Source organism: Chironomus tepperi, unplaced genomic scaffold (assembly GCF_022539635.2).
Source record: "Chironomus tepperi strain 1889 unplaced genomic scaffold, CSIRO-AGI_Ctep_v1 contig_260, whole genome shotgun sequence".
NCBI lineage: Eukaryota > Metazoa > Arthropoda > Insecta > Diptera > Chironomidae > Chironomus > Chironomus tepperi.
The window spans coordinates 798,268-823,469 of NW_027226382.1; the positions used below are offsets into that span (position 1 = coordinate 798,268).

At 31.5% G+C, this 25,202-nt stretch overlaps 1 protein-coding gene across 4 annotated transcripts in view; it reads left to right on the forward strand.

The window, feature by feature from the left end:
* SPR (Sex peptide receptor) overlaps nt 1-25,202 on the forward strand; it is a 52,668-nt gene that overhangs the window by 23,007 nt on the left and 4,459 nt on the right. For all 4 annotated transcript variants that reach the window (XM_070641855.1, XM_070641857.1, XM_070641858.1 and 1 more), the window contains 4 exons: nt 22,335-22,838; nt 23,933-24,040; nt 24,283-24,475; nt 24,630-24,752. In XM_070641855.1, coding sequence (XP_070497956.1) covers nt 22,610-22,838; nt 23,933-24,040; nt 24,283-24,475; nt 24,630-24,752 — 653 coding nt within the window. In that variant the 5' untranslated portion in view covers nt 22,335-22,609. The remainder of the gene's footprint in view (nt 1-22,334; nt 22,839-23,932; nt 24,041-24,282; nt 24,476-24,629; nt 24,753-25,202) is intronic.

Below are 25,202 nucleotides of genomic sequence, written 5' to 3' on the forward strand. Positions count from 1 at the left end.
GTTTAAATTAAAAAAAAAAGAGGAAAAGAAGTTATTTATAAATTATTGTTTGCGTTATATCAGAATCAGTGAATTTATAGCGGAATGTTGTAAGGATTACATTTTTAGAATTTTAATAACCCTGACCTTCTAAAAAGGAATTTATTTTCCATATAGATATCAACAATAATTGCATAAATAGAAAGGCCGAAAGAACCTTCGTTAAATAGTTTATACTTTATAGTGTTAAAACCTTCCTTTCACATAGAAAACATAACAAATAACAAAAATTGTTGTAATTTTTCAAACAAAATGAAGAAGAATCATTAAAACTTTTACGTTCGGCAAACACAAAAGCATTTAGATTCAAATACCTATTTGTAGAAAAGTGAAAAAGTTCGACAATTAAACGTTATTGACGTGTAATAATTACTTTTGCCATTGTGGGGATCAAATGGTGAAGAAGAAAATTTACATCAATTTAGGAAAGAAAAAGTTTAGTAAAGCTGCATCATTTAACCTAAGATAAAAATGAATATTGAGTGTGTGGTCAAAATTTCCATTAGGACATAAAAATACAATTCAATTAATTAAAAGCAAACAGGATTTATTTATAGCTTCAGCAAATGAGTTAAAGCTGACCATTCTTTAGGGCTTTCTAAATTGGTAACACCAAATGTTGAGCAACATACTCGAGTGGACAACTTGACCTTTTGTCTGGTTCAGAATTGACAGAAAAAGATGCCCAATTCAACTTTGGACTTTTGATGTCCGATTAGAGTAAACACTCCGAAATCCTGCCAACTTTGGTCTAGTTATTAACTTGACATTTTTCAATTAACGACATTTACTCCGGAACGTTCCATAAAATTTGTCATTAGTCGACTTTTGAAGATCTGACCAAAATAGAATAAATTCAGAATAACGGATTCAGGATACAAGGGGCTTAAACCAACGTCCTTTGATTTTCGATCGCATACTCATGATTCAGTTTATAGCTTTCTAGTTCTATCTAAAGTTACTCAACTACAGGGAAAAGTGCCATATATAAATTATATGTACATCTCCATTAATATACCGATGTATCCCATTACAATAAACTTAATTCTAATTTTTAACTAACCATTATGGCTTGCTTTCCATTCATGATAAGCAAACAACTCATTTCATAATCGACTTAGCGATACTAATTAAAATAAATGATTTTCAGTTCTTTTGTGTTCCATTGTTCCAAAATTAGCATTTTTATAGCTGAACTGAGACTTCGATTTTTCCAAAAAGTAAAACAATTCCCAACGAAATTAATTTCAATGCCATAAACCTTGAAATTTAATTATTTCGTAATGTATTTTACGGTAATTTTTCACGTTCTGATGAATATGTATGCATGTGAAAACTAGAAGAAGTCGATTAAGTAATATTACATGCCACCGTGCAAACTTTCGCCTATTTTGAATTAAAACATGAAATAAGTTTGTCTACATTTAGAGCAATACCTTCAAACTTTAAACATATATATATATATATATAGAATTCATTAGAATACTGAATATATGAAAATTACACACGAAATTTAACAACGAGTGCATGGTACTTACATGGAATTTAAGCAGACATACATTATTTTGTATGTTATATGATAACTCATTGTAAGTACATTTAAGATATCGTACATGAGTACACATTGTCATATGGAGATGTACTTAATTATGATTTATACATCTTAAGCTTTTTCATTTTATTATGAATCATTGCATGTCATATGATTATTATTGTTATTATTCCCATGTGATGTTGCAGGAATTTATCTTAAAAGTACAGATTCTCTAAATTAATTTTTTTGATTGAAAGCTTCCAACACATGGCAATATTCTGCTTCTTATACAAGTCATACGAAATCATACAAAAATGAATAATGTTTATATTCAGACTCGGGAAAATGATATGATAATAAAATTATCCCCAGCATCATCCTTTGTTATAATCTTATGGGAAAAAATCTGAAATGAAGTTCTGATGAATCTTGAATAGGATGGCTATATGCTCGTTATTTTACAGGACAGTCCTGGTTTTATTTCAGGGAAAATGTCTAGAATTGTTAATTAAATAGTTCCTTGACGCAATCCATGGTAGATTCCATTGAAATCTGAATCTGGCTCTTCCGACTGTACATTTACCAATTGATATGTATGAACAGCTATGTTAGTGGAAATAAGAATCTAAGTCCCAGTTGATTAAGGCATACCAATCAATTGGGTCGTTCGCATTTGAACTAACGCCAAATAAATTATCATTTTTGACACACTAAATCAAGACTTTTACAAGCTGTTGCAATTAGCTTCTATCTCCCGTGGTTTTGTGTATTATAAAAATGACCCCACATTGATTCCATGTTGCTCCAATAACTCTAATTACTTGATATAAATTTAATTTTAACTTTTGAATGTAACGCAATAATGTCTAATTTTACTAAAATCTATAATTAAAGTAATTTATTGGCATCACTGTCAAGGGCTATAAAATAAGCTTTTACATTAACATGAAACTATTGACAGTTTCCATTTTTATAGCCTTTAGCTTAATTTTACGATCCTTTCTTTTCTTTTTGAATGGCAAATATTTGATTTTCTAAAAATAAATAAATAACTAATTAGGTACCATGAGATTTTTAAAAATGTACACGTGATCCAGCCATGAATAAATTTAATTTTTCATCAATTATGATTTATTTATCCCTCAAATATTTGTATTGTTCCTGTTAATTAATATACCCCCACAATTGACACTTAGTCAAGCCGAAATTGAGCGTTAATATTTTCTCACATTTTGAATACTAGACAAAAAGCGTCTTTTTACTTGTTTCAACTTTATAACGCATTGCTCAATTTATTAGCTTACCCTTTCTATTGATAATTATATGATCCATGCGTTCTATCTACTTTCACACGTGAAGAAGACGGATAAGGATAGCAAATATTGTAAGCTTTTTATTATTTATTGCCAATTTAGTGAATTAATTATGAACTTCAAAGATTTAAGGAATTATAAAATACCATTTTGTGAATAGATCATCACGGCTTAAATAATTCCTCGTTCGCAGAATTCGGCAAATCCGATTTACATTTTCATATTTGTGTGGACCTATTTAAGTCAATAGCAGTTTCTATTTTACACATCAGGTTACACTCCGTAACAACAACAAATTGCGAGTGATATTTCAATTTTGCACAAAATTTAATTTTAGAAACTTTTACAAATGTAACAGCAATTGGAAAGGAATAGTCTAATTTGTACTAAGTCAAAATAGTGATCCAAAATTATTATTGCACTTGGAATTATTTTTATAGAGCAGTCAACGCGATATTAGCAGCCTGTAAGCAATTAATTAAATCACCGCACTTTTCCAAAGAATTTACGGATTAGGGTGAGATATAGTGCATAAAGTTCAAAAGAAGCAGTGTAGGGCTCAAAAAATTAAGCATTATTTACATCATAAGAACTACACGCCATCACCCGGTTGTAGATTGAAACTATACGCATGAGTTAATCCAGCTGGTTTATACATTTCACATACCTAAATTCCCATTAGATCGTTCCCAACAGTCATACAAGAGACATTCAAAGCATTTTATCGGATCATTCAAGAGATCTACAAGCCTTCAAGTGGAGCATTTTCCAGCACATTTCTTACAATGTCTACAAAGCCTTTCAATCATTAAGGAACTTGATTTGATAAGCAGTGGTTGCTCTACATGTCCAATAATCCAGGGGCCAATCAAATCGACAACTACATCATCTCAGTCAATAACCGGCTTTTAGGTGCAACAGGCAAGAATGAAAAATTAAAGGATTGTCGTTCCAGATATGAAATTATTTCTTTTATGCTTTTCGTGTGACGAATCTTCCATGAAGTTCACATACTTCATGAATAACAATTCCAATATTCCTGATTTTTTCAATCGCATCAATTATTGCATCTATCGAAAGATTTAACAATCGAAATTCCCAGACTGGCAATCCACCAATTTTGTCATTCCTGGAAATTTCTGCTGTATTACTACATGCCAATCAAGCATACCAGTAAGCGTGTCCACAATTGAACTAAACTTAGTGAGTCAACAGGAAGAGTTTGAAGCACCAAAAGTCATTTTTACATGAGAAGGAAAAGCAACTGACATTAGCCGATAACTCGAGTCATATGCAGCGATTAGACTAATTAGAAATAAATGAATGAGAGAATGTACTTGCAGGACACAAAATTACAAAAATTACAAGCTGGAGTAGGAACAAGTCAAAATCCTTCTTATTTATCCTCCACTATGGTGATTCATTTGATAATCCAACAACTTCCTTCAAACGCAATGAGTCATACTCTTGCAATGATGATAACAGAAACGCATCCAAAATCAATGAATTTCATGTATTTTGTAACGACATTATGGAGCAAATATCCAGTAGCTGAATCAACAATCAACATCCACAAATTCCAACACAACTTAATGATTATTACATGCCACAATGCCAATTCATCTTTGAGAGAATTCGCAAAACTTTGCCTAAATTGAAAAGTTTGAAGGTGATGTTGACAATGGCTGACATTCGAACGTGCAGTTGAGAGGAACAGGAAGGAAGGTAAATCCATACAGCATAGCAAAAAATTTCATTCGTGAAGCTCTCTCAGGAATATGAACGAAATGATTTATACAAATTGCTGATGTGATGAGTTTTAAGGGAATGTTATGGATACAACATTATTTAGCAGTTCACGTATGAAACTTCAGTAAAATTAAGACCAGACACATTCATCAGCATGGAAGTGACAATCGCATCTTACATGGCAGCGTGTTAATACGCAAGTTACCCGTTTTATAATTGAGCAACTCCATGCACATTAAATCATTGGAACCTGTCATATCATTAATTTTTATTATTAAATATCCAGGACACACGAATGGAACGACTTGATGTTCAATTTGAATTCCTCAATGAAATATCGAAAACTCTAATGGGATTCAAGATCCAGTGACAAAAAAGAATTACACATAAAAACAGTAATTAAAGTATACCAACTCAGTCGCAATCGACTGATAATGAACACGCATTCGGAATCATCATCTCCGAAGTTTCATTCAAATCAACACAAAGACGATTTCAAATGAGATAAGATAGATAAGGCACCATATATCGGTTATGACAGACTCGAATTAATCCAGAAAAATTTTGTGATAAATTTAAATTATCGTGATAAGCCCATTGATCAGCGATACAACATGGTAAAGTCTCATAAGTCCTAACTGTCTCATTTGAATCAAGGAGCGAAACAAGACTAGGATGAGGCGCGTATAATTTCAGCAAATGCTCATTAAAGCACCATATTTCGCTTCAGCGTGGAAGATACAAATCCAATAACACAAAAATTCAAGTCCAAAGTCAGTATGCTGAAAAGGTCAATATTGCTGAACAAAATACAGAAAAAATTTACGCCTCTGTCAATGCGCATCGTGATATTCTCAATGTCAATAAGTCTAAAATATCAACAAGATATGTCATGTGCTCAACTTCAAATTAGCTATCAAATTCAGAAAGAACTGTCCTTATTCCGTACATACATTTATGGTGTTGAGAATAAAGCATGGATATGCTGTTGGTTGACTGAGCGGAAATTACTCTTATTAAAAGATCATTAATGGATGATCTTGGCAAGGAATACCTGATTGAACTTCAATGGACTGATGCAAAGAGCAAAAACGCAATAACTGACAATTTTTTCCAGACAGTATTCTTAATCCGTTATGCAAGATGATTTGCAAATAGCACCTATTATGTCCAGCAGATGAAGGAAAATTTCCTTACTTGCGTGATGTACCATTTGATTCTTATTATAATGCAACTCCTTGTATTTTAAGTTGGTTATTTGAAGGAGTCGAAGCTGTCAAGCAAGGTGGAGCTAATTGTCACAAAAAGGCTACAATTTATGGAAAATAACATAATCAACCGTATGCAGTTACATAACAAGTATCGTTGAATTTATCCAAGAAGTTTTTAAGAAAGGAAAGTATAGCATCAGCTGTAAAGCAAAGGAAGAAGAAATCAAAGGAGAACCTAGTGAAGAAGTTCTTGACATCGTATTTGAAAATCCAGAATTAACATGGAATCTTGATGAAATCCTTTTATAATTCAATTAAGTATCTTTTATGCCCTCTATGAAATACTTTTTTCCTTGGCCCGAGTAACCTTTCTTTTTACTTGAATTTATAACGCACAATTTATTAGCTTTTATGATAACTCAATATATCCATGCGTTCTTTCTAAAATTAGACGGATAAGGATAGCAAATATTGTAAGCTTTTATTATTTATTGTAAATTAAGTGAATTAATTATTTCACCAATTATTATTTGTATAGTGTGAACTTCAAAGATTTAAGGTACCATTTTGTGAATTATCAAGCTTAAATTATTCCATTTATCCTCGACGTTCGCAGAATTGCGGCAAATCCGATCTTCCACAGAGGCAACCAAATGGTCTGTCACGTTTAGGACACGGCAGGTACGTGACTGCTACTGTCCCAATGACCCTTACAGCCAAAGAGACCGCTTTTAGTTGGCGTAGTGCTCATTTTGTAATGTGAACTAGATATTTGCCTAAGGGTGTGCTACTCGGATATCACAGTTTATTCCTTCATAAAAGTTTATACCCAAAAACGTGTTAAAAGTTCCCTTTAATAATTGACCAACTAGCTGCAATAAAAGGGTTATCATTTTACATTTTTATCATCATCAAAACGAAAGTTCGTACAAAAATATTCCATTAGCCAAAAACATAAAGCTATTATATTTAAATTAAGAATGAGACAATGAAAGGAAAACAAGACTGAGGCGCGTATAATTGTTCCCAGCTGACACTAACGAGTCAAGTCAGTATGTACATAAAATACGAAAAAATTTACCCTCTGTGCGCATTATTACTTTTCTTTCTAAAAAAAAACAGTGCTGAATTTTTTATTTTATAACATTCTTCCTTCATTCCGCGCGATCCTTTGCTGACGAAATATAATATGAAACACGCTGAAAAAGTTTAAGCTGGAATTTTTTTGTTCCGAGAGAAATTTGAAACATTCGGGTGAGTTTTTATTAAGGAAATGATAAATTTCTGTCAAAAAATTGTCTGAGTGACCAGAATCCTTTAACCGACAATGGGTATACTCACTTAAATGGCGTATATATAATGGTTGAAGGGTCCAGTACAAAAATGTTTGAGTAACCAAGGGTAACCTAACAGATAATGAGTATACTCACTTAAATGCCCGTGCTACGGAGTATACTCAATCAATATAATTGAGCATTCTCAATTTTTCTCAAATTGGTGATCAGTTTTTATCAAAATCATAAGCATGCTATTCGGAATAAATTTGTACATGCTCAAAGTACATGCGCTTCATCCTAAAAATCATTAACCGTCAATTTTACTTTTTATTCATATAATTTGATTTTCATTGACATTGTTTCAATTTTCGTTCCTACATATACGTCATTATTCCCCAAATTGAATTATTAATAAAAAGAATATCCTATTATCGTTGACCAAATGGCACTGCTCAAATAGCAATGAAATTTCCTCTGCAGATATGTGCTTTATATAAATATTTATATATCCGTGTACGTGTGCTGGTTGAAGAAATGAAATTTTGATAACGAAATGATCTTTCGTCTCTATTTTATATATATATTTAGCGCATGGGAATTTTATCTGCTTTCATATTGTCAATTCTTCATCTTGATGAGCAACAATACCTAATAATTTTTTTTTCTTTCTGTGGGAATTAATTTATATGAGACGTTCGTATGTTTCGTTCGTTCAACCACATCACCCCACAAAAGCTCTATTCTTATCTATCAACGTCATGTCATTATCATCATTTTGTGATTTTTATTTATTTCTTGGTTTTTAGTATAAAGTAAGAAGGAAATGAATACGATTCTTTAAACTCGAGTAGAATGAAGGATTTTTGGGATTTATTTTTTGTGGGATTATCTTTTGATAAGTTTGGGAATAAGCCAATGTTCATTTATAATTTTAAATGCATGACTGCAATCAGGAAAAGCTTCATTAATAATTTTAATCTTCATCAAAGTTAAACGTCTGCATGCTTACATGAAACTGATATTTAAGCATAGTTCATGAAGTATAAAAAGCAACATATGAAGGAATAAAGCTTGTTGTATAAGCTGACATCATTGCTGGACTTCCCAATGAATCTGCAATTAACTTTACCAATTTTATGATTGTAAGCGTTGATTTAATTCCAAACACTATGCTAATGCAATAATAAGATCGTAACTTACTCATATCATTGCTGTGTATCTAGGAGAAAATTTATTTTGCTGTCCCTTAGCTCATTTCTGAGCTAATAGTATACTGAAATGTCCTCGGGAATTTCTTTATTATTAACCATTTTCTTCTTTTTTTTTGCATGAATAAATTCACTTCTTACTTTTCCTTATCTTCTATTTTTTTATGTTTATTATACACAATATGATGAAGAAGATAGTGTGATAAATAAGGAGGAAAAATTATAAAGGAAGAAAACGGAAAGTCGGAAATTCTTTTTTGTGTCATCTGTGTCTATGATTCCTTAACAAATATCATACCCGAGCGGTATACTGTGACAAACTGCCTTTACCGTCGTAAAAATTAATTAAAAATCATTGTTGCTTTGCTGTTAGTCCTACCTGACATCAAGCATGCTCATAAGTATGCTCAATCATACCCGAGCGACACAATGCGGCAAACTGCCATAGAATGGATCGAAATCCAACATCAAGTTGGCGTCAGTTCAACTTCACGTTTATCCATTAATACAACGATGCAGCAGTGCACTAGCAAACTCAATGTGCTGCTCGGGATGGAAGCTGTATTTTTTTCGCAGAAGGTTTAATTAGAAAAGACAAAAAAATAGGGATTGAACAAGAAGGGAGGAGACATTAATGGATTCTTGGTGACTTTTTAATTACCAACTTTCTTCTCTTCTTCTCATTCAGTGACTTAAAGTCATTCTGTTAATTCAGATAGATATCTGTCCTTTTTTCTTTGATGCATCATAAACAACACAGAGAAGGGATATACAAAAAAGTTGCTTGGGATAGGAAAAAATTAGACGCATTTAGTTGTGAACTTTATTGTTTGAATTATAAGCAAGGATGCTCGTTATGACGTTATGTAATGGTGAAGGAAGGTCAATGGAACCGAGTTTGGCTATGATTACTAAGCGGTGGATTCAAAATGACCTTTTTTGGGTGAACAGCCTTACCTTGAATTGTATTTTATTGACGATAAAAGCATAAATAATTGTTAAATCCTGAAAATAATATCCTTTATATTTATAGCCCAATATTAAGCCACAACACATGTTTTCGAAATCAGACAAAATACAAGCAACAACCCTTTTATTTTAAAAATACACAAAAAAGATGGAAAGACAGATTTTTCCATTTCGAGAAAAGAAAATTGGATTTTTTTTTTCTTATGATGTTAAAGTTAAATACCATAAAGATTCTTTTTAAAATTCCTTCAGCTATTGCACTCCATTCTTTTATTTTCACATTTCTTTTTGAGACTGAGAAAAAAAAAACTTTAAATAAACGAGGATTATGACTATTTTGTACCATAAAGAAAACTGACTAAAGCTTTATTTCCATTTTTTTTTTTTCCTTGGGATATTTATTTTTTTGTGAACAAATCGAGTATTTGCTTCAAGCTTTATGTGTATGAATGTTGCATGAGTTGAATAATACATTAGAATTATTTAGGAGTGGGGTGTCACGGTCAATTTGTCACGTTAGGAAGTAATTAAAAAACAATTACAGCTGCTAATGGCTTACCATTATTTTGGTATCTGAATCATTTTAAGTGTTTCGCACTTAGACATTTAAATACTTAATTTAATTTAATTTTTTAAATGGTTCCGTTTGTCTTCATTAAAAACGGTTTTTAGCCATCACAATGAATTACCGTTTTTGGATTTAATTTATTTGAGGACCAACATTAAAATTTTTTTAATTAGAAACTTAAAGCAAAAACTTTCCAGGAAGGCACAAGGCGTTTAAATCGACGAAAATCCAGCCCATTCTTACTAATTTCTGGTTTGAGTCTTTGGGTCGGATTTTCGGGTTTCTGTCCCGAACAGCACGACGTATTGGCTAAACCATCATTTGCCACGTTGTCATATTAACGTTTAGACGCAAAGATGCCTTTACTGAATTTTAACCAATTTTTACGACGAGAAATACAATTCGTCATATTGTGCCACTCGGGTATACCTCCTGAGTATTTAAATCCAAAAGTGTCCGACACGGAAATTAAATCAACTTGCTAAATTTTTAATTTATTAAATTATTCCTAAAATCTCAACCGTAATCCTCAAGCCCCTGCGCAATGTCTAAGTATTAATTTAATAGCCAACATTTATTTTTACTGTCTGATGACATTATATAGACATAATTTTTGATCACAGATATTTTTCTCATTTTCATGAATATTTTACCTCTTCTTATTTATGCAATATCCGTTAAAGTTGTTGTTTTTCCTCTTAATTTAACCCACCCCACCTATTAAATTCTTATTTTTTCTAAATAAAGCATGAATTGTCAGCTTTAAAGGAACGATAAGAATTTTGCGTTAGAAAAATAGATGGGAAGTGCTATCTTTATAACACTTGAGCAGAAACACTTAAGAATTTTTAAGATGATGACAATGAGATGACTCATTCATTCATGCAACTTTCTTTATGTTGAGTGGAGCACTTTAACTTCAAGGGGATTGTATGCTTCAAATGTAATAATTCACACTTTTTGGGAGGGTCTTTCATAAACAACATACGCACCAGACTGTCGTGTAGCTGAGATGGTACTGAAGTTAAACAAAATATGTGTTTTTGGGGAAATATGCATGTCTTCTTAAAAAGTCGTTTAATAAATCTAAAACATTTAAGTCTGCCTGTAAATAAAGTTCCTTCAATTTAGTGTGTTGCCCGGGCAATCTCTCACAAACATGCTTCATTTCAAGGATCTATTTCAAGTGAAATTTATGCATTTTACTGTGAAAAATTAAACATTTTAAAATCAGCATTTTAAGCTTGCTTTTGTTTATCATACTTAAAATCCCATCAAAAGTTTCCACCCTCTCTCTATCTCTTGAATCACTAGATACGTACTTCATGCTTACATCAAGTGTATACAAAACATCATACGACCATTCATATTTAAAATAGATGATGGTTGATGATTACAATGACAATGATGATGACATAAGGGAAAACGAATGAATGAAATAAATGAATGAATAAAAATGCGAGGAAGTTTGAAGCTTTTTTTTATGCATTCATGATGGAACGTAAAGAAAAGAATTTGAATGAAATGAAGATGGGAAGGAAGAAAAAAGTAATTTAAAAAATGCTGTATGATGTGGTTTATGTGGATGTTTAAGTGTGCGACATTGAATGCTTAGTGGCAAGAGATAAATGGTGAAACAAGGATATAAAACAAATGATACTCTGAGTACTTAAATAAAGAAAGGGTAAGAAAACCCTGACCGCAATGAAAAGGCAACGAACTTTAAATGTTTCATATGATACCGTACAAAAAAATTAAAAGCTATTAAAATTAAGCATCGTTTGGCACGTGTAAATTGTTACAATCCCGAGAGACACAAATGAAGAAGGCTCCATCAGAGATCTAAAGCTCTCTTATGAACACCACACTAAGAAGGGTATATGTCAGCCATAAAGATCCCACATTGAGGCTGCTTCCAATAAGTGATAAATAAAAGAGCTTTCAGGACCTTATAAGCTCCCTGACGAAGCCTTCCTCACTTGTGTCTCTCGGAAAGGTACAAATAAGTGTCAAATTCTACCACAAATTGACTTCCTTCATCTGACTGATTGATCAATTAAACTTTATTAATAGTGTCACATATTTTTGTCATTAAGCTACGAAATGAGCTTCACAATCATTTGTTATTCATCTTTATTGCCTTTAAAGAAAAGAGTATATACTCTATGTTGACAAAATTCGCATTGTTAGTAGACTTCTAATTGCTTTTTTACGTGAGAGGTCATTTTGCTGTTCATGAGTACGTAAAATTTTTGCCGGTGTTCATTGTGTCTGCTCATTTGACCATTTAAAAAATTCTTTTGAAAAAACATATGTAGGAACACATTTATATGCTACTCCAGCATGGAGCCAGCAAATAATGTTATTCAATACTAAATCATGCTTAAATGAGAAAGCGGGAACTTATATGTTCCTGAATAAACAAGGAGCACGCTCATAAATATGGTCACAAGATCAATTACATTAATTGACTATATTCATGAGCATGCTTTCTTAATTATGCTCACTGTCTATTAGGATCTTATTTTATGTTCCATTACATATATGGCATTAAGCGAATGCCAAATATTATAAATTAAGGAATTCATAAAATGGGATTGTATTTTTTTACAATGGGTATGTAGCCTGAAGATTTTTGTACATTAGTAATTTAGGGAAATGGAAAATTCCATCTCATGATCTTTGAAATAGGAACAATGTTGGCGCAGATCATGACGGACTAATAATCAGCTATACAAATTCCTTATGGCTAATTTACATAAAAATAAATAGCAAACGTGAAGATATCCAAAATTGACTTTTAAACGTGTATTTTGTATTTTGATATTCAAACAAATATTCAAATCTGACAGTAAAAAAACAAAGGAATAAAAAATCGTTTTATGCCGGAAAGCTAAAGCGAAAAAAAATCCCATTAGATGAAAAAGAAAAATGTGGAATTGAAAAATAAAACGAGGAATTTGAAATATACATGAATGGCGAATGGAAATACGTTGAAAGTAAAAATCTTCAAAATTCTCAGCCTATGTTCAAATAGATTAATTGTAGCGCATTTATCAAGATTTTCAACATTTGATTATGAATACATTTAAATAAAATTCGCAATATTTTATCCTAGGTATCCACAAAATATGTCTCACTTCCTTAAAAGTAATTGGAATTGTAACCACAAATGAAGTCCTTATTGTTAAATTTTATGTTCTTTCCTTTATCGAAAAAGAAGAAAAATGTTCAATACTCAAGCAAAATATACTTTACAATAGAGCTATTGTGTGATTTCATAAGGCCTTTTCCGGGTAAATTGTGCTGCGGATTAATGGCCATTTAGATTTACTATACTCATACCCTTCATATTGAGTAGAAGTGGATCGGTTGAGTAGTATCCAAGCGACATAAATTAACAAGGCTCCGCTAAACTTCTTTTATTAACGCCAAATGGAAGCCGCCTTGAAGTTGCCTAAATTTGGTAGCCATATGGACGTCAAATGACTGTGTTGCTAGGAGTGGTTTAATTCTTCGCAAATTAATCAATGCAACCGAGCCAGGGATTGTATCGTGGATTCGAGACTCGGCGTGGGAAATTTTCCTAATTATATATACTAGAAACTCGGCTTCACAACCTCCCATTGTCGACTACAAGCAGTAATGTCGTCAAAGAAGTTGTTCGAATTTAAACATAGGTCTATTTTGAGTGCAATGGCTTGTCGAACCCTCACTAGTTAATATCTAGTCTGCAGGCGCATCAGTAAACTCTGAATAGGTTAATATTTATTTTTTATATGCTCATATTCATGGGGGAGGGAGGGTGTGAGGCTTATTAAGGACATATCTTATGTGTGTCATCAAATTAAAAAATAAATCAATTTTGATAAAATTAAATAAAATTTATTGAAATTTAATCCCTAACACCTAAAAAGTGAACAGTTTATGAACTTAATAAAATTCATATAAGCACTTACCGAGGTAGAAAATTGAAATTCCAACAACTTTTCTTTTATTGATTTTTTATATTATGAATAAGATTTCCCTTTAGTGTTAAGAGCTTAAACAGGTGGCTACAGAAAGAAAAAAATATGCCATATTTTTGCAGAGGAATTTTTATGAATAAACAAAAAAGCAATTATAAAGGAAGGAACGGAAAAGTGGAGGGAAGAAAAAACTTTTTTTACTAAGCCGACGAAAAAATTTTTAATCTTTTGAGGAATGAAGGAAGTGTGAATGAAAATAGAAATAAAGCTTTCACGGTTGACAAAAGTTTTGTCTTATCTTTACTTTTATTAAAGCATTACTTATCAACATTTTTTGATGGACCTTTAAAAAGGTACCAAAATTAAAGGCACATGACAGACATTAGCCTCATTTTTCCATTGTCAATGGACATCACGTATATAAAGTAAATTTATTTATTGGTCATCTGAAATAAATCAGACAAATAATAACCCAGATTAGTAGGGGGTGGAAAGATTTAAGAAATTGCTGAACCGCCCACGAGACGCAGTCAAGCTTAAAGACATTCCCAATTTCTTTTGGGACTTTTCATCACACAGAATTTAATTTTATAGCTGTAATTGAATTTTTACGACAAAAAAAAAACCCAAATTTAATTCATGCGTGCGAATTCGTAACAGCAGGAAAGGATTTACAATCTATAAATTAAATTGTGAAATTGTCGAGGGGCTGAACAAACTGAAAAATCATCGAGCGGAATTATTGAAGTTACAAACTTTTACTTTATTCAAAAAGATTAAGAAGCCAGAGTTTATTTGTTTGCTTTCATGAAATAAGATAACGACATGCTATAGTCCTGAACATAAATGAGAATTATTCTCTCTCATTTCCTACAGTATCATCTTTATTATATTGTTGTTCATTACAGAAATAACTTTTGCCGAGACTCACGATCAGACAAGCGCTTAACAAACAAAGCACGTGTCTCGTACAGTGAATTTTTCATTTTCCATTTTCCCCTTTACAATTTTATTTATATTTTCAATAAACCATTAGCTTTTTCGGTACTATTTACCTCAACTCAAAAGGATGATTGGAAAGTTTCGTCAATGTCATACCTGGAATTATTTTTGAACCCTAATCCGAGTAGCATAAATCGGTAAATTGATTCATGATCTGGCACCAGGTAGACTTAACTCTGGGATGATGACAAATATAAATCAAATCCTGAACCAAGTCAGAATCACGGAAATCATTAGATCAGAGTCATTCACTGGTATGGTGCCAGATCTAAATCGAACCCGGCACTGAGTAAGAATAATGGTAAAATCAAATCAGAGTCACTCACTGATATAATGACATAAAATCAGTCCAAGTCACGATAACCATCACGGAGTTCACATGGTACTGTTCAAATTAAAGTCACGGTAATCATCGTCACTCATATAAATGGAATCCGGACATTCCGTTAAGTCAGAGTAACGCCAACCTGGTGCTGGATTTTGAATCGACTACCCGACCTGTGCTATTCGGGTAAAATTGCTTCAATTTCGTTTCATTTTAAAAATATGTAAAATGAACAACACTTTTTCTGGTTGTTGTTGTTGTGGAAATATCCCAATTGACCTTTTGTGTTTATGTAAAATGGTATGAATTTTCCCATGCATGGACTGTATGTGACTAAATGGACTGTATGAGAAAAATTCAGAAATATAGATAAAGTAGAAAAGGATTAAGAGGTTTATTTTTATTTGACATTAATTGTATGGAAAAAAATTCTTTTTTTGGGATAAGCTTCCTCAATGATATTTCAAATGGAATTAGGAAACAGAAGAAGTTTCTAAATGTTTATAGGTATACTCATGTCGACCATGGCTGATATCTAGAATTTTACAGGCATGTAATAGGAGACATTTTTCAACTTACTTCTTGAAATTTTTACGTACATGCCCTTATCACATACTTACGGAAATATAAAACAAACTTTATTACCTTCAACTCAGGCATTTGTCTTTATTCTACCTCCTTGCTATACGTAACATTTTATGGATGCTGACAATAATTAAACTACACATAATCCACACAAAAGAGTCTCTTCATTGACCTAATTAAACTCAACAATTATTCGCATGGTTGTCCCAAAAAACCTCTCAAAACATCATCATTCTGTAATAAAATTTACATGTTCACGAGCTTCATTTATAATGCAGAATGGCACAAATTTTCTCGTTTTAAAAATTCACCAAAAGCAATAAACATGGAAGCAATTAACAGTATTATTTGTCATTAGGCGTTCATAAAATGAAATGATCCAATTATTGTAGAATAGGAATGTTCACTATGCATGTTTACTCGGTTTATATACTTAAGATAGTTGGACAAACTAATAAAGACATTTTTTTATTGTCTATCATTAATGTTCTATGAAATCACGTCTATTTTTTATGTGTATCGTCCTTTTGTAACTTCGTTCAAATGCAGACGTAAAATAAGGTGAAATCTATCAATTCTAGGTTTTTAGTGCCATGACAAATTATCAATATCAATTCATTGTGTAAACATTTGATTGATTATGCTGAAATTGACTGTTTTATTAACTCCAATAATATATGTTTGGTCATCGTATCTGACAGTTATTATGGAATTTTCCTTTTCATTGTTAAATAAGCTATGAGCTTAATGAGCTTTGGTACCCGAGTTTGACAAATGGAGAAGTATTCATTATGGATGTATTGTGGGTCCGCTTGTTTACTTACTTACTATAACCATGGTCCTATGTGGAATTAGGGTTGCAACAAAATGCTTTCCATCTGACTTTGTTGCTGACTCTGCCACTTAGTTTGTACAAAGAAAGGATTTACTTAGGAATTTTCTTAAAACTAAATGAAAACCATCTTTGTGTGCTATGGATATGACCATCAAATAGGCTTCATGTCTTAGTAGCTATGTGGTAGACCTTCTTTATTTGGGTTGCTCGGGGTATCATATCAATAAACGTGATTTATTGGCAGTCACATCTATCAAACGATATAAATAATGGAATTTGCACTTAGGGAATGTTCCAAAGGATTTGAATTTTTCAAACTATTATTTTTAAATCTTTATGGCAGTATCTCTAAATTTTTTACTATTTTTCAATTTTACCCAAGTTTATTTATGACAGTATCATAAAAATTTCATGTGTAAAAATATTCATGAAATTTTTTTCCTTTTTCCGAAGCAGCTAAAAATAAAATCACAACATTTCACAATTTTTGCTCAATTTCAAACCCCACTCAACCACATATTGAATTTCATAATTTGATCAGATATCAACGTGGTCTCCAAACATGAATAAACTAAAATTTGATATTCGAATGTATGTATGCCATCCATGAAAATTGCAGTGAAGCAATCTGAAGGGATTAATTTTCATTTTCATGAACATGATCGTAAAAATTTTACAAAATATATCATTTCACTCATTTTCATGCTGTATACTTTCGGAATTTAAATTGTCATAATTTTAATGATCATAATCATTAAAAAAATTAATTAAAATTCTTTAATTTTGCTCATATAATTTTACAACTTGTGCAACTATTTTATAGCCAGTTACTAAAAGGTCAAACTAGCACTAAAAGGTTTTATTATCCATAAATATTAACTAAAATTACATTTTGCATTATCGGAGATAACATTTTACATTTTAGGTATCTACTATAGCACTATAGATTTTTATCCTATTTTTAATGCATTCCACATTTAAAATTTGACTATTGCACGGTCAAATACAGTATGAATTTATGGATCTTATAGTGCTACATCGTTATTCTTTATGGTACTTTATTTAAGCCGTTGTTTTACTGCATTTTGCAAGTACTTTTGAGTCATAACAAAAAAAAATCAATAAAGACCCAAGCTTTACGACATTACAAATTCTTAACAACTGAATATGATTGGTTGTGATCTTTTATTTTTCAAGTGATATAAAATTCTGTATCTTGTAAATTTTTTATCAGTTTTTTCCTTATTCATTCATTTTTTTTTTTTGTTGATTGCTAAACAACAGCTTTCTTCTTTTGATGAATAAGCACAATCAAATATATGACGTAGGTCTGATTCTTATTTTCCTAACGACTTCCAGTAATCAAATCACAATTCTGTAAAAAAAGCATTTTAAGGTATAAAGAAAATCGAGAAAATTTAGTGAAATGTTTACAAAAAAAATGGAAATATAATAAGGAAGTAAAATATGAAATCATAAGCATAAAAGAGAAATAAAACTTCAAAGTAACAAGATTTGTATGTGTATATAAATTTTACATTTGTTACAAAACACATGTGCGTGAGTGTATAACGGCGAAAAAATTACAAGATGAACGTGCGATGTTAAAAATATTGCCGATAGCAATTTTATTCAGCGTTCCTAATTGATAAAATTTCAACATGTTTAAGCTTATAAGACCATATAATTTACATAACAATAATGGAAATTTGATTTTGTGATTTATGAATAAAAGGCGAAAGGCTTGGCATAGCTTTGAATTTGGCGTAATCATAAACCAGGATTTTTGTTAAATTGAATATTAAAACAGCGCGTGCAAGCAATTGTTAATGGTTTTTGAACTTTAGGGCTGTTCACTTTCCACCCCTCCCTACCCCCTTAAGGCGTTACGTAGTAAGTCAGTGTTGTGCAACCTGTATGCTGCGAAAAATGTTTGAAAATGAACTATTTGTCGTGTGCGATTTCGGTCAAGACTTACCATCAAGGTGTGCCGAAAAGAATTAAAGGTCGCCCATCACTGTAATAAGCGAACGACCCCTTTGTAAAAATCACAAAAAAGCTGTTTTAAAACTTACGAATATCAATAATTTATTAAAATTCTATTAAAAATTAGTCAAATTCCCGGAAACATTTATTAACTTAGGGTATGAGACATGCTAAATATTTAACAGAGTTTACAACTTTGCGTATTAAATCATCAGACCATTACACCATCGAACGACTTTATATAATGAATAATTAATGTCACTCAATACCCTTCAATGCTCCAAACAAAAATACATTTTAAGTTCTAACAAAATAGACTGAAAATTCAAAGGATTATTAACTAAACGAAGCGAGAAAAAGAACAAAATTAATGAAAAATGTTTAAATGACATCTAATCACCCAATTAAAGCTCACTGAGCTTAAAGTCTATTAGATTCGCATGAGTTCTGTCCCAACTTAATGATATGAGGAAAATATCCTATAAAAAATGTAAAAATAATTTAATAACAAGAAAAGTAATTTAAAAGAAATTGAAAATGGCATTTTGAAATGTTTGAATGGAGCAAGAAAACTTTCAGTTCTAAATCGTTTTGCGGAACCATCGTTATGAATTGTTAGAAAGTCGTCGGACGAGAGTAGAAAAATGGTTTTATTTGCTTACACGGCAAATTGAGAATCACTGAAAATTACAAGAGGTTCTATAAAATATATGAGCAGCTACTCCTACTTGCCCATAAATTTTCCTTAATACCATTCGCATCACGTTCCATTTCAGCACACAATGAATAAGATGAAAAGAAAAACATTTTAATTTTTTTTTTTTACAATTCCATTCAAAAGTCACTATAGCGTAATTAATTTGACACGTGAGGATGTAAAGTCAACAGTCCTCTCACCAACCGCTGTAAAATGAATTACATAACTAATTTCCATGACTTTTTCAACCTTGTATACATGTAAATGGAGATAATTAATAAAAATCAAATTTCAAATGAAGATAAAGCTTGGAAGTTAATTTGTAAAACTTTGTGGCTTATTGATCAAAATGTTTGCATTTGGATTGATGATGTGGTTTCTAGAATTTTGAACTACATGTCACCTAATATGGTCATAGTGGTCAGTTTTTAGTATCATGAGAATTGTGCGATTTATTGTCATATCGGCAACACTTTTAAGGCGATTGAAAGATACCGGTCACTGTAGAGAATCGATCCAATATACTCACAAAAGAGCGAAACTGATATTCGGTCTTGTCTAACCACTCGGTCATAGAGGTTTCACCTATACTTGATATCCCAAATTACACTCTTCTCAGACACAATGCCGCCCTAGCCACTTACTTTTGTATATTAAAAAGAATGTTCTTTGTTCTTAATAATAAATATTTTAATATTCAGCATTAAATCATAATGAATGAAATATGAATGAATGGCATAAAATAATTAAAAATTTAACGATAACAATCGACAATATTTTTTATGTATAGACACAAATCCGGGCACATATATCTAATTAATTACTATCAATTAATTCTAGATATATCCGATTATTGGCTTTTATTTAATCTACTAATTAAACACCTTAAATTTTATAATTAGATTAAATATGGCGCCCACCTACAAAGGGAAAATATTCATCCCAACCATCACGCCATCGATATGTTTACTGTATAATTAAACTTCATTAGAGAGATTATAATTTAATCTAATATTTCTACGGTCTCACACATAATGAAAATTGATTGAAATTTAACTTAATTAAAGTCAGCAAAAATTGTGAAACAGCCACGATATTTTTTTTTTGGAAATTAAGATATTAAAGAAACAATTTTCAGGGTATTTTCATCTTCATGATGATAAGCAACAGACGAACTTCCTTTAATTTAGATCACAAACAGTCTGAAAATGAAAAGATAAATAAAACAAGGGAAGAGAAATTGTAAAAAAAAAAATATAATTGAAAATAACGATAATGATGTCCATCTGCTTCACAAAAGTAGCCATGAGCATGTAGGTGTCGAATGGAAACTGTTTTTGTCATAAAATGTAATTGGACGAATAGCGTGTTTTAAGGCCGTTATTAAATAGAAGCGAATGTGGATGGATATCCGCTTTTCTACCTTTTTGAACAACTTAATGAGCTGTTGTTTTTAATCTTTTTGGTTGATTTCACGTGAATTAATCATGTCGAGATGTTGAGTTCTCGGGATAATTGAAAAATTGGCTTGGTAAATGATTGCGCACTTATTGTAGAGACTGTAACAAGCAGAATACAAATTGCTTTAGTTTAAAAACATTTTGCTGCACAAAATTTTCATTTTGTAATTAATTTTCTAAATTTTTGATTCGAAAAAACCACAAAAAACACTTCTGGAATATAGCAAGCTGCACAGATGTACATGTGAGAACATAATAAAGAATACATGCCCGAGCGACACAAATGAATACCAGTCATGGAGCTTTTAAAGCTCTTTAATTATTTACACACAAATGGAAAGCTCCTCTTCCATATGATTGGCATTTTGCCTGAAAGCTCCATGGAAGCTCAGTAGCCTTCATCACTTATGTCGCTCGGAAGAAAAGCAATAAAGCCCAGATTCTTATAGCCTAATCCAGAATAAAACTTTTTCTATTTCCCATTGTTATCAATTTTCAATTATGTCATGATTAAGAGCAATCAGTAACAAATTTTAGGAAACATAAGGAACAACAATATTCATGAAAATCAAATAAGAAAGGAAATTGAAAAAGTTTTTTCTTCTCATATTTTCAAGTTGGATTGAGAAATTGCCAATGAACAATGAAGATACACCAGAATGTAATTTTTACATGATAGATCATAAAAAGCTATCGAATTTTTGCTCTTCATTTATCGAAGCTTTTTGTGCTCAATTCCATAAAAAAATTATTTTATGGAAAATTTTCCATTCTTTTACTCGTTTTGGGTATTTATGATCTTGATAAGATAAATTATTATTATGCACAAATTATTGTATATGTGATGGCTTTTATTGTCATGAAAATGTTCAATTTTTTTTGCGGTTTTTGGTTTACATACATGTGTCTGAATTTATGTCCTCAAGTACTTTTTTATCTTTCATCAATTTGAATACGCGTACAGCGTATATAAATCTTTAAGTATCATGACGTATCAATTCGTAAACTCCCCATTTGCCTACTTTATTTGAAATAAATTTGAAAAAAAAGTTTAAGGCGTACATAAAATTGCAATTCTTATTTTTTTCTAGATTTTGAAAATGATATATGGCAATTTTTGTTTAAATTTAATGGGATTTATTCACAAATTGCGAGCAATAAATTGTATTCTACGTAATTATTGTCAAACCTTAACCTAATTTCTCTAAAATATATCTTCATTTGTGAACGTAAAATACGAAAACATAAAGACATCCAAAAAGATTGTTTTAAGTGTGATGAAAATTTAATTCTAAACATAAATGAAGTTTATGAGCTTTAAATCAGTGGTGGACAACCTTTTGTTTTTCACGGCACATCTTGATGGTAAGCCTGACCAGACCAAAACTCGGCATACGACTCACAAAACTTTGGCATTAGTGTGCCGCGTCGCACAGATTGTCCAACACTGCTGTAAATAGTTTTTATATCAATCCCTAATATACACACCATTCTTAACACATAGACACAAACATAAAATTGATTTATGTACGCAATATCATCTTTCTAGCCTAATTTACATATTCAAATAAGCAATAATAGATTCTTAAATTTTCAATATCGTTTCAGAATATTGCTATATAGTGCCTAAATAAATATCATCGCTTAATAGATAAAATAGAAGAAGCAAATGAACTGATAGAATAGCAACAAACGAACAAGGAACCATCACACATATATACGTACAAAATAAAGGAGCTGATTTATTTACAGTCACTAAACGAGAAGAAAAAAAAAATTGAAACAGATTTACGATCCACAAAAAATTTATTGTTATCACCCAAGCAGAGTAACAAAAGAGCAAAAGTCATAGTGAGCGTGTAAGACACTAACAAAAAAAAAGCATGGACGACATGCATCTCAATTTAAGTTTATTCGCAACGCCATTATATGGTATCAACAGCAACAGCAACAACTCACTAAACGATGTCATTGACTACGATATTCTTGATGGAACAATTGATGGCTATTACTACAATTACAGCAACCAACCCTGTCCAAGTTATGCACAGAATCTCACATATCTCAATGTGTCGTGTGACACAACCCTCAACTTTTCTGTCCCATTGTTTGGTATGTGTTGTTAGTTGATCTATTAATGATAATATTTTAATAATCATCTTGTGGTGCTTCACTTTCATCACACAATTCTGACTAAATGTTTGTCAATGCTACTATGACAATCTTTGTCACCTCATACACATATCATATTACTATGTATGTTGAAAGTTCTCATATCATAATCATTTTGTGGGTAGCATAACATGATATTGAAGAGACGGTGATGATGGTGATGAGGATGATGAGAAGTATTGAACATTTTTAATAAAGTTGCAACATTTAACGTCATGAATAAGTGAAAGGGAGAGAAGTTAACTGGTGTGATAATGATTTCCAATTTTACATAGCTCCGAACACAACAGATTTTCTTCTTGGTATATTTGTTGCTGCATTCTGTTTTTCATGATATTAAGGAAATGTTTAAAGAAAAACTTTAAGAATTTGAATTGGTCATGAGCTGTTTTGCTGTAAATGTCAAGTTTTCTAACTTTTTCAATTACCTAAAAGCTTTTCAAAAATTCAATTCATGTATTCAATGTTATTTCGATTATACTGCAGCCATTAGAACTTAATATAATGTTTGAAGGACTCAAACTTATGAGCTGGAAGGCATTGGTGCTTAATAATTGATTGTAGGTTAAATTTCATAGTGGGATCCAGGACTTTTTGCAAGCTTTGCAAACTACAAGAACACGAAAACATTATAAGTCTTGATATATCCTGCAATGCACCAATTTAGTCATCCAGACATTCTGCAAGGACACTAAAGATCTCAAAACTGCACCAAAACATTCGAAAGTTTGATAGATCGTGAAAAAAGCTTACGAAAATGAGACATGACCTGGTATTGAACCCTGGACCTTTGGCACATTAAGCCAATGTTCTTCTAATTAAGCGACTGATGCAATTTAGGACATTAAGGTCATTTCACCGCTTTATTAGTACTAAATATTATTCAATTAATAAAAACTTCCTAATTTGATTTCGTGTCATACCGGTTTATTCTTCCGCACAGCGTATGATTATTAAAATTTATTCTCAAGACCTGACAGAATATTTCAATTTTCCTAACCGAGAAAAAAAATCGTCTTTTTTTATATCCACAGGTATTATCGCACCATTTTTTATTGTCATTACTATTATAGCCAACTCAGCTATCATTGTTGTGTTGTCGAGAAAAAATATGCAAACGCCTACGAACGCAGTTCTTTTAGGTGAGTTGTGATTTTCACGTTTCGGCTCTGTTGAGTTTTTGAGATGGAGGGAAACAATGGATTGGAAGAAGAACTCAAACAACACGAATTTTTATGTAAATAACAAATTTTCTCATCCTTTTTTTACTTTTCATGTTGCTCGCTGCTGATGTTGCTGATATTATCGTCCATTGACTTAAAAAAATTGATTCTTATGCAAAATACAAACATCAAAAAAATATGAAAATTTCTGCTTGAATCAGGAATGGCAATATGTGATCTTTTGACAATTCTTTTTCCTGCACCAGGACTAATATACATGTATACATTGAGAAATCATGACAAGCCTTTAGGGCCGGCTAGCGTATGCTACATTTATTATTTTTTCAATGAAACTGTTCCTTCGCTTTTTCATACCGCAAGCATTTGGTTAACAGTCGGTCTTGCCTTTCAACGGTAAGAATAATAGTAGCTTTATATCTATTTTTTATGATTCTAACATCCTACGTACATGCAGTCATAGAAAGCATATGTACATGAAATTTTAAACATTCGTAAACTGTAGAGAATGTATAGAATAATTTATTAAACTTGCATTTTTCATTCACAGGTATATTTACGTATGCCACGCGCCTGTAGCACGAATATTTCTTACGATGGAGAAAGTGAGACGAAGCATCTTCTATATTGTTATAGCGGCTGTTATACATCAAAGTACACGATTCTTTGACACGTAAGCAAACTCACTTTATTAGTTGCAATAAAGAAATCATATTCTGATTAATTTATGGGATGAAATGCAGACTGTAAGGCATTCTGACTATTTTATATTTTTGGTTTATTATGAGGATGAAGAATAGTTAGAATGTGTTGTCGTCCGAGTGACACAAATGATGAAAGCTCTGCCACCGATGTTTAAAGGCTCCGCTAATCCTCATTTGTTAATACTAAACGGAAGCTGCCAGTTTTTGGACATGAAACGGAGAAGGCTTATTAAAAGAGCGATGCCATACTTTAAAGTTCCATTGACTGAGCTTTCTTCATTTGTATCTCTCGGGTCTATATTGATTATTGGTATGAATTAATTAAAGCTATTGACCTTGACATTGTTACATTGCTGTCTATTTACTGATCAAATGTTGTCAATTAGATTATCCTATTCTAATCGGTTCTAATCCCACTA